Source organism: Crassostrea angulata, unplaced genomic scaffold (genome assembly GCF_025612915.1).
Source record: "Crassostrea angulata isolate pt1a10 unplaced genomic scaffold, ASM2561291v2 HiC_scaffold_92, whole genome shotgun sequence".
NCBI lineage: Eukaryota > Metazoa > Mollusca > Bivalvia > Ostreida > Ostreidae > Magallana > Magallana angulata.
This window is the reverse complement of record NW_026441647.1, coordinates 231,437-251,115: the sequence shown is the minus strand read 5'-3', so window position 1 is coordinate 251,115 and position 19,679 is coordinate 231,437. Positions and strand designations below refer to the sequence as shown.

Sequence of the window (19,679 nt, the reverse complement as noted above, 5' to 3'; positions counted from 1 at the left end):
TGAGTTAAAAGCGAAATACAGAGCTTGAAATTACAGAATTACAGAGCTTGTTTACATTTTGAACGTTGAAGTAAAAATTTCAGTTTTAAACCTAAAACGAATGTGTTAAACGTTAAGAACTGTTTATCTAAGCTTAAAATAATTAAAAAGATTAATAAATGATCTGGAAACAGATTTTTTACTGGTATATTGAACCTATGTTAACAAAAGAGTACACGAGCCTTGTTTACATGACAAAGAATTGTGAGCCATGTATCTTGCTTATAACTCTACGAATGACTTTCAAATTATGCATTTCTAAAGCATTGTAAATAATAAAAACATAAAATTAAAATTTGACCAATATCGTGACCATGCCCCCTTAAGAAAGTTTAATCAAGACTATCTATTTTGGATAATTTATATTGTTAATCGACGTTTTATTCTTTAGAAATCTGTTTGATTGTATTGTTTATTTCTTGTTTGATTGCAGTTTTCTTCAACTCTGATATGAACTTTACGAGCGTTTCATATGTTCTATCAAGGTGCGATCGGATGTATCTGGTTGTCATTTTCGTTACCTTTATACGTACATGATCCACCAATAAATATAAAATACGTGGTTACTGTCTGGAAATATGAGCTATATTTGGGCGAAGGTAAGAAAACGTGACGGGGGGGGGGGGGGGCTTGCTGAGCCCTCTTCATGTTATCGACCCGAACCCAAATATCGCTTTTATTTCAAGACAGTTATCATGCATTTTGTTTATCCTGCAACATAATATTACATTTTGCGCCTCAAATGAGCTTTATTCGACAAATTTTGATGCATATCTGCAGTTGAATCCATGATGCAATGGCGTAAATGAAGCATGAAATATGACATCAAAATGCATTTGAACAGCGGTTAAATGCACGGGTCTATATTTATGCATTGGCCAAATATAGCTTTGATTATTGGGTTAACTTTATTTGGTCAGTGCAAGTGGTAGATGCAGTATAAAAGAACTTTATTGTTAGTAACACACAGTTTACACTTCATATGCAACATTGCTAAGCTAAAGTGTCGCAAACTTAAGATCTACACATTTTATTCATTTAATCGTATGTTTTAAACTATCTCAAATATATCATACTCACGGGGAACAAATATGACAAAAATCCATGAAGCAGTGATGCTTTAGGCATTTTGGAGGAACAAGCATTGCGCTATTTGCTTCCTCGATGAAAGAATAATACTCTTTCAATTTTGTGAAAATTCAAAAAGCCATTTTATTTTGTTAGTTTTTGTTAGTTTGTTGTGTGAATTTAATGCTCAACAGAATGAATCAAAGTCATTAAAAAAATGGGAAAAAAAACACACACAAAATATAAACCAACAATAACCCTTGTGGTCTGAATTTTCTATTAATTAAAATAGTGTTGTTACACACTTAACTGATGTTTACAAAAACTGCCATGACTTCTGCTGTACCAAGATCTATAAGCATCAGAGACGAAATGAAAATAAGAACATAAGAACATTCGTTTGGAAAAGTTAAACTTTTGAAAAAAAAATAATTCAGTTGATAAAATATAGCAATCTAAGGACTTAATTTGCTGTGTTTAGTTGTATTGAAAAATCGCAACAAAATGTTCAGCCTTTGTATCTTACCTGTCGATCCGCTTTGATAGGTTACAGTACCATCCACCGCTGAATAGAAAAATTGGGGTTTGTTGGGGACGTTTTCCCAGGGACAACACCCTGTTGGGGGTTCTACAACCACCATATACCCTGTGTCAACTGCGCAAATGCGGTAGTGTGTGTTGACAAAGAATGATCGAGAGCATTCAGAATGCCTACCAAGGGAAAAGTTATAAAGACATATCAATGAAGAGAAGAGGTGTGCTTTCGTGCAAATTATTACATTTTGTAACATTGTCATGGAGAAAAACTTACAGTTCTTCAATATATTTATTCATCTCTGAAATATGTATTTAAATTTAATAATTCAAACGGTTAAATTTTCATTTCTTTGAAATATATTTTTGAATAAATTCAATTATTACAGAATTTAATGTGTAATTGATTTTGGTGCTTTAAAGGTCATATGAAACGATTTTTAACACTATGATTTTCTTTCATGAATATAAAGCTTGGTATAAACAAATGTTAAAATACATTATGTAAGATTTTTTTGCCTTTGCATTACTGAGAAATAACCGTGAAAACTGAGCACCTGAAAAAATTCTTGCCCGCTTATCGTTCTTGATTTTGTGGATTTATGACGTCACAAAGACCCACCGATGTAAACAATGCATTAAAACTAGTGTAATTTTACAGTACTTTATCGATTAAATTTAAGTAATTTTTGCATATATGAACGTGTCTTTCTTTTCAAATGAGATCATTTGATTTCGTAGTAGCCTACAGATGACTTAGTTTTAATTGGTCGTTAATGAATAAATCTAATATCAGCTTCTCACAAAAGTATAATCGTGATGAAGATCCCGTACTGGAGTGGAAATTTAACGAAAGAAATGCTCCAACATTTACAGCTGATTAATGAATTATCCTGATCCTTTTGAAATAGAAACATCATTTTCTTCTTCGGTACGTATAATGATTGAGCTACATTTAAAGGGAATTAAAGCATATAAATTGATTTGATTTATTTTGTCACATAAAAAAGTATATAAGGCAGGCCAATGAAAATGTTTGAGGCATTGTGTACATAGTTTGTATTTAAGAGCTGCTATAAAATGCCGCAAAATTATTCTTAAATTTTATTTCGAAATAATATAAATTTCTGACTTATTGATATATACATGTAGCAATATCTTTAGAAAGTACACGTGTATTAACGTTTTATTAAATTAGATCGCGGAAATATGGCATTTAAGGATTTAGAAATGTATCGGTAAAATAAATCGGTTGTTTGATAAAAATAGTTGTAAACGAATGTGAAGATAATCAACAGATTTTATTAAGAACAAGCATCAATATTGATAACAAAAAACGAAAGAAAACATTGCGGAAGAAAGTGAGATAAAGAGGGATCTGTGATTAAACACCGCACATGCACGTTTTAAAATCAAAACACCGCACATTCAAGCACACGTTTCAAAAACAAAACATTTGAATAAATTTCTCTTAGACTAAAAATAATTAAACGGTAACATATTTGTGAATTTGAAAGTGAAACAAACAATATAATCGTGAAGCGAATGAGGCCTACAAGTTGTTTAGAAAAAATCATAATGAATTGCATGAACGTGCAAATGGGAAAAAACGATCAGACTTATTTTTGAATTTGTCAATTTCATTAAAAAGATCAAAATAAAATATATAAATATGCTTATATTAAAATTATATTATACTTGCATGTGGATCTATGAAAAATATCATTTGTTCTCCGTGCAGTCTCGATACTGAATATCATTATGTACACGCTATTTCATGTAATTAAAAACGCACACGATTTCATTTCTTGAGAGAAAAAATACTGACGTGGTTGATTATTGTATAATTATACAAGTTTTTATATAAGATAGTATTTTTTTTCTTTGAAAATGCTGAAAATGACATGGATATTTGTATTCACAACATAGCTTTATAAGGCGATTGGGTCTTACTGACGTCATAAGCAAGGGAGGTAAGCCGCGTAAGTCAATGTTCCTTTTCCCGATTAAGTAATTTTGATCGACTGTGGCGCTCACATTTTGCATAAAATATCCAAAAAACAATGTCAGTCTTATTAAATAGGCACTTATGAACTCATTCCCGTATATAACTCAATATGGTCAGGATATCGTTTCATATGACCTTTAAGAAAAAAATTGTTTCAGAAATTTTTATTACTCTGAGGTGTGATTTTATTTATTGAACATGTCAACTTTATTTTATCGGGTATGCCAAACTTGAGGTTTCTTTGTTCTTCTGATAAAAGTTTTTCGAACGTGGGCTTCACAAAATTTTTGGGGTAATTTTGTTGTAAATGTTTTTATAGCATCCATTTGATTTAGTCCATGAGTGATAAGTTCTTTGTTACGGGATTAACGATGCCCCTAGAATTATTTACCTGGCCAAGTGTTGTTTAATTAGTTTCGTCACAAAGACTTTAAGATTAAGTGGACACGCATTGACCAAGTGTTCTTTTGTAATCTAATTCTTTTTCGGCAACCAATATCTCCAGAATCATTTTTGATTGGTTAAAAAGAATATCTTAAAAATTTGATTCAAACAGGTTGCGCGTCCCGGCTGGTCACTTTTCATCATTGAATAAAACCAGCCGGACGTTTGCTTTATTCCTGCCTTCTTTCAATCTTTCTAGGTAACTTTAGTTTTATTTTTCTTAGGTAATTAATTATTTTGGTTAAACTTTTAAAATCATTCTATTTAGGAAATTTTAGAGCTTGAAATTAATTTAGTTAAGGATTTAATTAAAAGTTTTATTTTTTTTTAAATTTTGGTCATTGTTCACTTTGGTCTTTGTCTAAGTTAGAAAAAAATTATAGTGTAGTTAGTTACTTTTGTATACATACCTAATGCAAACTTGTTTACAGAGCGAAGGTATGTAGTGCAATAGTTTTTATGTTGCACAGTAAAAGTTGTAAATTTTTATGTTGGGATCGGGATCGAGGCAAATTATTGCTAAAAATGGACAGACTTACTTTCGTTATTGTTAGGAAATATTAGTGAGATGATCGCCGATGTGTTATTAATGATCTATTACATAATAATGGCATTTATATTCTCAAAGCATTTAAGCATTATGCATGTTTTCGCATTTTGAAGTAATATCAGGTAAAGTAGAATTTGCAAAGCTTTTCAGTTTATTTGTAGTTTATTTGTATTACGTAATCAATCGCCGAGTCTCTGATCCCAGCTTTATTGTTTACATTGTTTACATGAAAAAGAATAGAAAAAGGTTATGTCAGGTTGTTTTATAGCATTGTTTTATTGTGATCGGCTTCGGCCGATCACTGTTGTGTCTATATGAGGCATCCGGCAAATGCTTCCACGTGCGCACACATTCCGCTTGCATAAGTAGTTCTTATAAAAACTTGAAGCTTGGTTTACTATTTATATAACATTTTACTCAGTTTTATTTCAATTCATTTACCTTCAGAGATGCAAACATACATTAAATACAGTTCGACCTGTTAATTCAAGAATGCACATTTTGTCTCACGCGTAAGAATTTCGATCGAAAGATTCATTCCGTAATGCAGTTGACCTCGATGAACTGACCTCGATCATAAGAAGATGATCCATGAACTGACCTCGATCTATTGGTGTTGCATAATAGTAGCTAAGAAGACGGCTTGGTTTATAGACAAGGTTACGTTATAATGCGACCTCAATAGCAAGTTATGATGGCATTCAATGTTTTTCAGTCGCTTTCAATCATTTTAATACAACTCTTTCATTCTGTACGTGTTAATGCTCTTTGAAGAACCCTACTCAGTATTCTGAAGACATAAAATTGAATTATCACGGAGTTGCCCCCCCCCCCCACTTTTTTGTTAGTAGGTAAAAAAATTGGTATGAAAAAACAGAAGTTAGGAGTGAAATTGAAGGTATAGACTACGCCAACACCCACCCCCACCCCCCCCCCCCCCACCCCAGAATAGGATTTTGAAGATTTGTAGAAAAGTCAAAGTTCCCCCTTTTTTTTTCTTTCTTTTTTTTTGCAGAAGAAGAAGATACGTTAACATTTAATAATTACGTTAAAAATATAAAACTAGACAAGGAGTTTACGAACGGCTTTCCCCAAATTTATTTCAAAACTAAATTTGTTGACGGTTTATAATGATGAAATTATGGTGTACAGATTCAAAATATTCTACATTTTGTAAAAATACAGTACTTCTTTAATTATTTTACATCAAACTGATCATGTTGATTGTTTCTAGCTATCTATATATCATAATTGCCGATCATTCCTTTAAAAGGAATACTTGTTTTTGGTTTGATTTAATCAAGATATTGATTTATGATTTGATGTTTAATTTCTTTTTATAAAATAAAATACCTTTAACATGTTTAAATAAGGTAACTTTGATGGAATGAAATTTTTAATAACATTGGTAAATTTGTAAGGCCTTGAGTCGCTCTCTATAGCTTGTTTTATGTCACTTTTCATCATTGAATAAAACCAGCCGGACGTTTGCTTTATTCCTACCTTCTTTTAATCTATCTAGCATCAACAAACAGATACATCCATTGGGTTGAGAAGCTGCCCAAGTCTTTGTCTATAACCAAAATAACAAGACGAATAACAAAAGGGTGTGACTTAATTTGTCATGTAATCATTTTCAACTTTAGATTGAAATTAATAAAAGACAACATTTTAAAATCGCAACGCAATGACCGTTGTTTTTACAAGATAGGTTTATGTTTATCTTTACCTTACCAGGGATAAGTCTACACGTTGATATTAACCTAACAAGGAACAAAATAACAAATTTATCTTTACCTTATCAGGAACGAAATAACATGTAAATCTTTTCCTTATATGGAACAAAAAAACAAATTCATTTTAACTTTATAAAGGCAACGTAACACATTGATCGTTACCTTACAAGTGATAAAAATAACAAGTTTATCTTTACCTTAAAAGAGACAGAATAAATAGTTTTTTCTTTACCGTATAAAGAAAACGTAACACATTTATCTTTACAAGTTTTTTGTTACCGTACAAGAACAAGTTAACACTTTTTTCTTTGCCCTACAAATATAAGTTAACGTGTTTATTTATTACCGTACAAGGCATACGTGAAAATGTTTTTCTTTACTTTGATTTAACATGTTCATTTTTTCCATACAAAGGTAAGTTTATAAGTTTATTCTTACCTCACCATATTTTTAAGTTTTGTTTATTTTTGCTGCTGCAGAGAAACATAATGAATTCAGAAAGCTATTTTCGTTGTCAATTTCATCAATTAAAGCAATATAAGCTGTATTTTTTACAACTTTAGTTTGCTGCAAAAACCTGCTGGTATGCTAAGTCTGCATATAACTTAAATTTTCATGATAAATAAGATTTGACAAAATCATTAATTTTTATCAGAAGAAAGATTTCTCTTCTAAGGAATATATAGCAGTTCAATTTTTGAACAAGACGACAATAATTAAATTTTGCTTCAATTAAGGCTTCTTAACGGTTTTTCCACAAAATAGGGCTAACAGAAATTAAAAAACCATGATGTTTTCTGTCATTTTAGTAGAAAATAACATTTTCGTAAAAAAAAACATTCATCATGAAAATTGCAGCTCATATTGAGTAAAATGCTTACTAGAGATTTAACCCGTGCGTGCACGGGTTGACATTGCATATGATATCGGACATTTATGAAATAGATACATCAACACACCGTATATTGTTGACATTTGCATAACCAAGCTTTAAACCTACAATAATGCTATTAATTCACTACACTCTGCTGAGCTGGAATAATATTAGTGTGTCTCGGGAAAGGCCTTCATCACAGTTAAAATGCCTCCCATATACTCGTAATGTAGCAGAAAATTGCAGAATCGCTCCAAAGCGATTTTGGAGAAAATTAATAAAATTGCATTGAAAAAACAGTAAAATTGTTCATAACAAACCATGTAAAAGCTGTAAATAACTTTCTTCGAAAAGTTTAATTCAATTATTGCAGAATGTCAACAACTTTTGAACAACGTTTTTCAACACCAAGTTGACATTCGAAACTCTCGGGATTTTTTTAAAAGTAAATGCACTGTGATATCTCCCGTATTTACTTTGATGAACAGAAAAAAAATTCTAATGAATTTACACGCATTTGTTTTATCGTTTCTGAGTACAAATGTGATTTTGTGAAAACATAAAATAAAGATCCTCCCGTGATTTAGCGTGAATGTAATGCGCATGCGCAAGATTGTAAAATTAGAAAAATTCTGATGATTTCCGGAATCTTTTAAAGGAATTTTCGTTGATTATTAATAAGCGAAGCTTGATGGAGAAAAAATAAAAACAAACTGGTAATCTTCAAATACCAATGATGTTTAAAATATATAAAACAAAAGACAGTACTCTTCCGATTTCTCGGTATTAAAGCCCAAAAAATCGAGTCGATTATTTTAATATAGTAGTACAGATACATTATAAATGTTTTGCAAATATTTTTTTAGCCTGGATTATACAATGAATTATCAATACAAAAACCTATTTCAATGAACGCAAATGTTTGAAAATGAAAACAATAAGGCAGACCAACTTAAGGTGAGGTTTGCATTTACAGAGATATAACTTACAGATTATATGACGTCAAGATTTTTAGGACGTAATTTATTTCAGTTTCTTTTTATTTTACGTGGTTTTGTAGTATACAGTGAAAAAGTCACAACTCAAGCATTTAAACAATTTCCACAACAAAGGAAGTCCGCAACATATAGTTTAGCGTTTTAGAAACACCAGATTACACATATACTAAAATAAGTTTGTTCTGAAATTTGGTGGACTGTGAAATGTTTCAAATAAGATGTTTTCATTTACATTATAGTACAAAATTTTGACTTTTGTTGCATTTTGATCTATTTTTGAATAGTCGATTAAAAATAAGTAGAAACGGAACATGATATAAATTGTGACATTATTTTCGCACATTTTAAGCATAAATAACCTCCTTTTAGTCACATAAAAATGTACCCATTTTCCCCAAAATTTATTTACTTTCTTAAAACGAAAGTATGAAATCACGAACTTTGACCTTTTGTAGTTATAAAACGGGTCCATTAAAATCATAAGAAATTTATTTTAAAAAGCCGACTTCAGTGAAGTTAATAAAATGTTCTTTGAAACTTGAATATAGTTATTTTACTAATCCATTTTACCTTTTAATTTTTTTTCCTAATTGGAATCTTTCAACCACACGCTTTCTCTTGCAATACTTTGTTACATAGAACAAACCTGGTTGAACTAGCTACGCGAAAAACCCACAGTAACTTTGTATTTTCATATTCTATAACCGACCGCCTTCTTACGACAAGTAATTACTTTACAAAGCAAACTATTTCTCTCTCTCTCTCTCTCTCTCTCTCTCTCTCTCTCTCTCTCTCTCATCAAACTCAGTTTTAAATATTTTACAATAGAAACAATTTGTTTCAATCCGAGATTCTATAATGTTAACACTTATATGGTTCACGTCAGTCTATAGGAAATTTGAAGTGTGATACCAGTTTAACTGAGTCGCCTTTACATGGTCAATAGTCAACCAATGTATTTAAAGTCTTTACAGCAATCATAGTAAGTGCACTAAAGTACATAATGCGTCAATTACTTTAGCAATTTATCAATCAGTGTTATTATGAGAATGTGATACTGCCAACTATTTTGACAGTACATATGTATATTGTCTATATCTGGGTCACTCTAACGCTGATTTGAACTTGCAGTTTATTTTACTTTTGTAGGACAATCTCAAAGTCAATACAGGAAGGATATATATTATTAACGACATGCATTGCAGGGCAAAGTATTGATGTAAAAAGTTGTTGTCAGAACACAGAAACTATTTGTAAGATACTTATAGTATAATATTTACATCTATCAAGCATTATTTCCTCTATTTCTTACGGAAACTTATAGTTAATTCATAGCTCTATAGAAACAGCCAGACTGAAATCTACACGCCCTATTTATCGATTGGTAGAAATCTACAGCGGCTGAAAGTGACGGGACTAAAACTGACACACTCTGTTTATCGATTGGTCTGAACCTACAGCGATCTTAGTAAAATCTCGGACTGCACGAAATTATCATGACGATGCCAGACTCAAAGTCTCACAGGAAATGATTTGGCTGTTTCTTTTAGCTAACGTGCTTTTGTACAATAACAGTTGTTTAGTGAATTTCAATAACTTTTCATAATCAGTTTATTAATTAGTTAAAGAAAAATGTTAATATAAATAATAAAATGCTTTCTTTGATGATTCATGCGGGTTATAAAGGTAGCGGTCATTGTAGGAAAAATTTACATAACCCGCTAACGCGGGTTATGTATTTTTCCTGCAATGTCGCTACCTTCATATCCCAATGAATCACCAAAGAAAGCATTTTATTGTTTAAATAAAACGAGACAGGTTTTTTCATTAGATTAGTTGATGCGTAACGTTACGTCCGGGAACACCTAGTTCGCGAGTCCCTTGTCCACAAAGTAAAGCTGCTTATGCTTTTGAATTTCAAAATTTGCTTGATTTCTTTGTAATATTATCAACTAGTCGTAGACAGTTTCAAACCTTACAATGATTTGACTGTCAAATAATGTGTCTGCATATTTAACATCAACTTTTTCTGAATTTAAATAAAGTTATATTTGTATTCCTTTTAACTACTATTTGATGATAGATAAGTTTATGCAGTGTTTACATTAAACTTTTTGGCAATGAATAGACGAGAAAACGATTTAAATATCTGAAATTCTAGCCAATCAAATGTGCATTATTATTTATTGTGTAGGCACTAATTTACCTGTTCGAAGTAAAGTCATGACTTACCCCTTCATGGAGAAATAGTTGTAGATGGTAGAAGGGGTCACATTGCTCCAGCTGCTGTTCAAAATACGGGAAGAATTGAACCAGTTTTCAATGGTCGAATCTTTCCCATCAAACGCTATAAATGCCACCTTAGATCCATGCTGGTACAATTCAAGAGTAACCTTAAAATTACAAATGGGTAGTTTAACCCTAAAACTTGCGGCCAGTGAGTATTTACTTAATAACACTTAGTCGATACTCACTGGCTGCAAGTTTTGTTTTTGATTTGTTAATAAATTATTGGATTAGATGCTGAGGTAATATCTAATCCATTTATTTATAAACAAATCATGTTTTATTTTCCAAAGTATTTAGCTGCAATGGTATCATTATCATTAACTGATAAAATGAGTTACACAATCATTGATGAAATTTGAATCATAACATGGCAATCGTTTTTAGAACACAGTTTGCAGTTCGCAATTCAAAATTTAGAATTCATATTTGGGGCCCGAAATTTTCAGGGACATGTACTAGTGGTATTTCACTACCACTGTGAATATATGGTGATGCAGCTATCTCTAGTTTTTAAGAATCGGGCTTATATGCAATTGAATAGTGAACTGCGTTCTATCTTGAACGCAGTTCGCAATTCAAAATTTAGAATTCATATTTGGGGCTCCAAATTTTCAGGGGCATCTACTCGTGGTATACCACTGCCACCATGAAAATTTGGTGAGGTGGTCTTCTCTACTTTTTGAAATTTTGGCCTTTTCGCAATCGAATAGTGAACTGCGTTCTAGAAAGCAGTTTGCAATTCAAAATTAAGAATTCATATTTGGGGGGGGCGAAATTTTATGGTGGATCTACTAGTGGTATTTAACTACCACTGTGAAAATATGGTGATGCAGCTTTTTCTAGTTTTTAGGAATCGGGCTTATATGCAATTGAGCAGTGAACTGCGTTCTATCTAGAACGCAGTTCGCAATTTAAAATTTAAAATTCATATTTGAGGCCTGAAATTTTCAGGGGCATCTACTGGTGATATACCACTGCCACCATGAAAATTTGGTGAGGTGGTCTTCTCTACTTTTTGAAATTTTGGCTTTTTCGCAATCGAATAGTGAACTGCGTTCTAGAACGCAGTTCGCAGTTCGCAATTCAAAATTTAGAATTCATATTTGGGGCCCGAAATTGTTAGGGGTATCTACTAGTGGTATTTCACTACCACTGTGAAAATATGGTGATGCAGCTATCTCTAGATTTTAAGAATCGGGCTTATATGCAATTGAATAGTGAACTGCGTTCTGGAAGGCACTTCCCAATTCAAAATTTTCAATTCATATTTGGGGCCTGAAATTTTCAGGGTCATCTACTGGTTGTATACCATTACAACCATGAAAATATGGTGAAGTGGTCTTCTCTACTTTTTGAGATTAGGGCTTATTTGCAATTGATAAGTGAACTGCGTTCTATAATTTATTTAGAACTTATATTTGGGGCCTGAAATATTCAGGGTCATCTACTTGTGGTTACCCCTACCACTGTAAAAATATGGTTATGTGGTTGTTATTAAGTTGATAGACTCGGTCCCAACTCATTTAACACTATGTAAAAATGAAAAGTGAAGAAGTGTTCTAGAACGCAGTTTGCAATTCAAAATTTAGAATTCATATTTGGGGCCTGAAATCTTTAGGGTCATTTCATAGTTGTTGACCACTTCTATCATAAATATACAAGTATGGTGAAGTGGTGATCTCTAGTTTTTGAGATATGAGGCCCTTTAAACTTAAAGGGGAAGGAAACTAAAAATATGCAATACAATAAATCAATTAATTATCATCTACTATAATTGTAAATCGTATTCATTTTCATTAAAAACCCCGGAACAATGAATAAATCAAGAAAATCGATCGCTTAATTTAAATTTCCCGCCGCCATGGGGGCTGCCATTGAACTTTAATCTATGACGTCACACCATCTATTCCGGTTTTTCTTATCAACATAACATCATGATATTCGCTCTAAATGACAAGTTCTGGAAAATTTGAAACACTATTGATTTGAGACCGTTCTTTTACCTTTGCAAACTACAAACTAACGTCAAAAGGAGCATGTTCGTTGAAATCTAAAAGCGGAGTTTAGTGTCGGAGAAATCTCCGCGTAAATGTGGAAATTGTCAACATATGCCAAGTATCATAGAGAATGTCTGCCGTCGTTATTTCGACATGGTAATTCCAACTTCAATGAATGAATTTAAAAAATCCCGATTAGAATTATAACTTTTATTCAGTTAGCGAAGAACTTGACTTGGAATAAAAAATTTAATCGAGGTGATTTTCAACTTTGAATTATAGCAGATTAACAGCTGTCATTTACTTATGAAAATGCATATATTTATGCATACAATGATACATGTATTTATTCTTTAGATTGACGTGTGAACTCAAACATTATCAATTTTGTTTAGTCGATTATTTGAGTAACAGAAAGGTATAAACCAGTGTTTATTATATTCAGAGCACTGTGTACATTCATTTGTATATGTAAACCAAACCGGAATAGATGGTGTGACGTCAAAATAATTAATTTTTTTGGTTTTTAATACAAAAGAGTTCTACATCATGTCAGCCTCCAGTAAATACGATTTCTCCAACTTCAAACGTTCATTAAAGCTTAATTACGTATTTTATTTTCAAAACAGCATGACCACATGTGATAATTTACTTCACTTTATTAAAATGAATAAATTATGTTTTTGACTTTCCTTCCCCTTTAAATATTAATTATTTTGGGATTTTAAACATCGGGCTCGGAAACATCGAAGGCCCCTACCCTTGACCCTGAAAGTTTATAAACTGCTGATCTTACTGAAAATACACATACGCTAATACTGAATATTTCTCTCAACTTCTATCAACTTTTGTTTAAATTTTGCAGATTTTGTTTTCTGCTAAAACATTTTTGACGGTACTTCGCTATTAAAAGTTAAACTTTTATAATAAAGTCAATGTAATCTTGAATGTGTTTTGTTGGTATTATCTCACTTAATCATTAAGATAACCACATGACATGCAATGCAACAATATATTGAAAAATGCTTAATAACGATAAAAGACATCGTATCTCAACATTTTTATCATTGACATATTAATTTTATACCTGGAAAAATAATATCAATATAATTCAATTAATGTTTTTGTAGTTCATCATCCAATTTTTTGTTTAATTGAATAAAAAATGGAAAGGGATTTGAGAACTAATATAAGAATTTCGAGCAGTTTTACTAGTAAGAGTGTAAAAAGAACAGGATGAACCACTGCCATTCGGTCAACTGAATGTTAACTGAAAGCTCTGGAAAGGTGACATGTTCGCCTGCAGGGTTTTTCTGAAGGGAGTGGGATTTGGGGCTGCATAGAAACTCCAGCTTGTTTAGGAGGTCCAGGCATCGAAGCATTCAGGGGCTCCTAATTTTTTTTTTTTTTGGTTTTGATTAAGTACAAACGAAACCATGAAATAAGCATCTGCATTGGTGTTCCCGTGCTTCTTGAAAGCCGACATTACAACCAAAAGATGCACAAACATATTTACAGCAAACCCCTATTGATGTAAAATGTATATATATATATATATATATATATATATATATATATATATATATATATATATATATATAAATGTTATTAAGAAATTTCTTCCATGCCTGTTTGGTTTTCTTTTCCCTTTCTCTCCCTTTCTTCTGTTTATTTTTTAAAGGTAGGGTTTTTTCCCAAAAGGACGGGGATGGGGGTGGACGTGTAGCATCCTCTTCTAAATCAGCAATTCTAAAAACCATTTAAATATGAAATTTGATACAATATGATAAATTAGGATTGGTCATCATACCATGGACTAATCACATCTGATGATAACACGAAACAACCCCCCCCCCACAAACAATTGACGTAAAAATTTAAATTTTTTCAGTTTTACAATATGGAAAAGTCTTACACCCAACATGTTTTTCATCTCATTTTTTTATATCAGTCCCTAAAGAGAGCCGATAACCGCAAAAATACAAAAAAAAAAATTATATTCCCTCAGTCATGTTTTGACGTGACCCCCCCCCCCCCCCCGAAAGAAAACTTGTTAAGAAAACATCGATGATCCGAAGTCCAATGTCCAAAACCCCATTATAATGGATAGTGTTTTATAACTGGAGACCCGAACCTCAATATCTAGAGATGACCACTTCATCATATTTTCATAGTGGTAATGGTATAACATTCGTAGATGACCCTAAAAATTTCAGGTCTAAAATTTGAATTCCAAATTTTGTATTGCGAACTGCGTTCCAGAACACAGTTCGCTTTTCCATTGCAAATAAGCCCGATTCTCAAAAAGTTGATATGATTACTTCACCATATTTTCAAGGTGGTAATGGTATACCACCAGTAGATGTCCCTGAAGATTTCGAGCCCCAAATATGAATTCTAAATTTTGAATTGCGAACTGCGTTCTAGAACGCAGTTCGCTATTCAATTGCATATAAGCCCGATTCTTAAAAAATAGAGATAGCTGCATCACCATATTTTCACAGTGGTAGTGAAATACCACTAGTAGATGCCCCTGAAAATTTCGGGCTCCAAGTATGAATTCTAAATTTTGAATTGCGAACTGCGGTTCACTATTCGATTGCGAAAAGGCGAAAATTTCAAAAAGTAGAGAAGACCACCTCACCAAATTTTCATGGTGGCAGTGGTATACCATCAGTAGATGCCCCTGAAAATTTCGAGCCCCAAATATGAATTCTAAATTTTGAATTGCGAACTGCGTTTTATATAGAACGCAGTTCACTATTCAATTGCATATAAACCCGATTCTTAAAAACTAGAGATAGCTGCATCACCATATTTTCACAGTGGTAGTGAACGCAGTTCACTATTCGATTGCGAAAAGGCCAAAATTCGAGAACAAAGTAGAGAAGACCACCTCACCAAATTTTCATGGTGGCAGTGGTATACCACCAGTAGATGCCCCTGAAGATTTCAAGCCTCAAATATGAATTCTAAATTTTGAATTGCGAACTGTGTTCTAGATAAAATGAGGTTCACTATTCAATTGTGAAATAAACTCGATTCTCAAAAACTAGAGATAGCTGCATCACCACATTTTCACAGTGGTAGTGAAATACCACTAGTAGATCCATCATAAAATTTCGGGCCCCAAATATGAATTCTAAATTTTGAATTGCGAACTGCGTTCTAGAACGCAGTTCACTATTCGATTGCGAAAAGGCGAAAATTTCAAAAAGTAGAGAAGACCACCTCACCAAATTTTCATGGTGGCAGTGGTATACCACCAGTAGATGCCCCTGAAAATTTGGAGCCCCAAATATGAATTCTAAATTTTGAATTGCGAACTGAGATCTAGACAAAACGCAGTTCACTATTCAATTGCATATAAGCCCGATTCTTAAAATCTAGAGATAGCTGCATCACCACATTTTCACAGTGGTAGTGAAATACCACAAGTAGATGCCCCTGAAAATTTCACCCCCCAAATATGAATAGAACGCAGTTCACTTTTCGATTGCGATTAGGCGAAAATTTTAAAAGGTAGAGAAGACCACCTCACCAAATTTTCAGGGTGGCAGTGGTATACCACCAGTAGATGCCCCGGATAATTTCAAGCCCCCAAATATGAATTCTAAATTTCAAATTGCGAACTGCGTTCTAGATAGAACGAAGTTCACTATTCTATTGCATATAAGCCCGATTCTTAAAAACTGAAGATAGCTGCATCACCATATTTTCACAGTGGTAGTAAAATACCACTAGTAGATCCACCGTAAAATATGAATTCTAAATTTTGAATTGCGAACTGCGTTCTAGAACGCAGTTCACTATTTGATTGCGAAAAGGCCAAAATTTCACCTGAAAATTTTGCAGTTCACTATTCGATTGCGAAAAGGCCAAAATTTCACCTGAAAATTTCGGGCCCCAAATATGAATTCTAAATTTTGAATTGCGTTCTAGAACGCAGTTCACTATTCAAATGCGAACTGCGAACTGCGTTCTAAAAACCGATTGCATTACACACACCGCAGTAAAATCGGAATTAAGATCAATTTTTTCGATAAAAACTTAATCAAAAACGTTCATTTGCTGATATCATCTTAACAATTATTAAAAGTGTGCACTCTAGCAGACTCCATTTGCGTAAGATATGTCAATGATGAAAGTCTTTTTACACCGATCTCAAACAACCACAAACATGTCAGTCGTATAGTTTTTACCCCCCCCCCCCCCCCCATTCTTCACAGGGTTTATAAAGGAAAATGTAAGTTCTTATATATGTGGGAATATTATCCTCTCTCGATCGCTTTTATTTTTAAACATATTTTGAAAAACTTATTGTGACTTCTTTCCCTACAATAGTCAAGCATTGTTTCATTGTCCTCGTATACACATTTCAGTTTTGCCCCGTAAAAAATCCATACACATTTCATTTATGTGACCCTCCCTGATTGAATGCGATATAGAGAATTTTTGATTTTGTTTATTTCATAATGTTTTAAAGGAAAGAAAAACGTTCTATGGCTTTGGCTTTAAACACCATCCCATCCCGTTCGCTAACCGAAAATTATGCGTGTATCTAAAAACAACGATGTCCTAGTGCTATATTTTTTTGTCTCTCATCGCTTTGTAAATATATTTCTTTAACTAATTTGTAATAGCATTTAGTCTAGTTCTATATATAATGCTTTATAATACTGACTATGTGTCTTTAAAGAATGCCAGAAGGTTGCGGCTGGTGGCCATTTTTAGACTGTATCAAGAAGAGTTCTGTATTAAAGAAAAACTCCCAATCCTAAACACGAGCTAAAACAATTGGATTTTCCCATTTCTTAATAATTTTTAATTATCATATATGATAAATAATTTTTATTTCTAATAAAATAGTTAAACGTCTTGACATTACTTGATGTGATTTAAAAGATAATCATATCATGCACTTGCTCAATATAGAATCGTCTGTATAATCAAGAGAAGCAAAATACTTGAGAAATGGAAAGACTTTCCCAGATGTCCATCCGTGGATTCCGGTAATGCGTAGAGCATGACGTGTTCTTCATCGAAACGCACGTGTCTTGAGCGGTCGAGGGAAGGATATTCCCTAGCCAGGTGTCCTTGACACTCAGTCCAACTCCCGGGGTTGCCCGGAACATTAGCTCGTTATGGGGAACTGCAATAAAAGATTGAGAGGTGATCATTGAATGAACTTAATAAAGTCAGTCATTGTGATTTATGTGCCTTATTTATTGTCGTTCACAATGTTTTTGTTTACCTCAAAAGTGAAAAGATAAATTTCTAGATTTAAGTTATAAGAATCTTTAAACACACATGGATAACAAAACATTGAATACCTATTGATATTAGAAAGAAAACCAGAAATGATACAATCTGCTAAAGAGTAAAGGTCACCAGCAAATAATTTTTACCGTTGGTTCTGATGAATAATGTCCAAGTTCCGTTTGCATCTACCAAATCCCCGTACCCGCTTGGACCCAGGGTGTTTATTTCACATAATCTGTCATCTCCGTGAATGTTGACGCTATAACAGTTTTGATGCTGCAAACATCTCATACAGCACTCAAATAAATAACTATCAGACGATGTGAATGAAGTCAACGAGTTTCTAACTCGATACCCCGCCAATCCATAAAAGAGACCTGCGTAGATTGACTCTTCTGCAGTGTTCATTGAAATAAAGACAGCCATAAAGAGACAGGACACCACAAAAAGTATCAATTCAGTCATTATCCTGTTAATAAGTAGAATCTCTTGTTAATTGCACTTCAAGTATTTGTAGATTATTGTGATGAGTGTCCTTCCTTCTCTGCAGCTCGAACAGTCTACCATAAATCAGAGAAATACCGGGGCATGCACAGTGACTGTCTTGTTATTGGCTAAATATTAATCGTTTTTATTCTGTTCAATCAAACTATTTAATATTTAAGTAAGTTTTTGCTAGTAACTAAACGTAATGATAAAAAAAAATCGATGACGCTTGCAACGCTGTGGAACGTGTAATTAAGTTCAATGATATGATCCCAAGTTATTTCACAAATAACGACATCATCTTTACAAAAAGAAAAATATTATATGCATATTCACAAATTCTTATAGCATGATAACTGTAGTTTTATAACATCAAAAATAGTTTGTATTTCAAAATATTCGTATAGCAACTTTGTAAACTCCACTTCGAAGACTATATTTTGTCTAATCGCTGCACTATTTCTTAGCTTAGCGAAATAGATTTATTTCTCCCTAGATACTTAGTGGATTACTTGTTCAGAAATTTATATGGATGTCTGGTTGTGTCTTGAGTTCTTGTAGGTGTTTATTGGATGCCAAGTACAGCAACACGCTTCTAAATTTTATGAAATATTTTTTAAAGTGTTAAAACTTGTTTTTCCTGAAAATCTATTTCGTAGACCAAATTATAAACACGGATTTCATTTTTTAAGCGACAAGAATAATACCATTTGCTTTGCAAATATTAATGTGATTTAATACATTTCAAATCAATGAACAAAGGGAACACATCAATTATTAGCATTAGATCAATCCATAATCAATAGGTAAATCAACCTTGGAAAAGAATTTTATTAATTCGTTCTTTGAAAACAACATTGGGAATTTAAATTTTCCGATTTTGAATGACTTGGCAGAGAGATCTATTTTTCTATTTTGAGATTTTGTGTTAAATGCTCTTGCAGTGGAGATATAATTCAGCACATAGGGATACTACCCACTTTAATGTCGTAAGATTGATTAAACAAGAGATATATACGATATATGTATCAAACGCTTGCATTAAGATTTTCATATTGTACTCATTTACTCATTGTTCAGCCATCATGTGACCCATGGACTTTCGTTAAACGCGTATGTTCTCAATTTAATTTCTCTAGACTTTAGTTATACTAGTCTGTTCCCAGTTTAATTTCTCTGGACTCTTGTTATACATGTATGTTCCTAATTTAATTTCTCTGGACTTAATTTATACACGTATGTTCCCAATTTGATTTCTCTGGACTTTAATTATACACGTATGTTCTCAATTTATTTTCTTAACATACTCTTTGATTATTTGTTTCTGAGCATGGCTTAATTAAAGCAAGGGCACCGCAAACAGAGCATCCCCTCGCGAAATGAAAATATTGTGC

General features: G+C 32.6%; 1 protein-coding gene across 1 annotated transcript; it reads right to left on the bottom strand.

Moving 5' to 3' along the window:
• Positions 1-1,255: 1,255 nt before the first annotated feature.
• On the bottom strand, positions 1,256-18,264 carry LOC128169061 (uncharacterized). Its single transcript, XM_052835225.1, has 5 exons — positions 17,946-18,264; positions 17,505-17,689; positions 10,484-10,644; positions 1,634-1,818; positions 1,256-1,459 (listed from the first exon to the last, which is right to left on the bottom strand). Exons 1-5 carry the CDS (start codon positions 18,262-18,264, stop codon positions 1,413-1,415), a joined length of 897 nt encoding a protein of 298 aa, XP_052691185.1. The 3' UTR covers positions 1,256-1,412.
• Positions 18,265-19,679: the final 1,415 nt, after the last annotated feature.

Coding starts and splice junctions, on each gene's coding strand:
- LOC128169061 (XM_052835225.1), bottom strand. CDS start 18,264: ATGACTGAATTGATACTTTTTGTGGTGTCCTGTCTCTTTATGGCTGTC. Junction 17,690..17,945: donor ATTATTCATCAGAACCAACG/GTAAAAATTATT, acceptor CTTTTATTGCAG/TTCCCCATAACGAGCTAATG. Junction 1,460..1,633: donor CTATCAAAGCGGATCGACAG/GTAAGATACAAA, acceptor TGATGCTTATAG/ATCTTGGTACAGCAGAAGTC.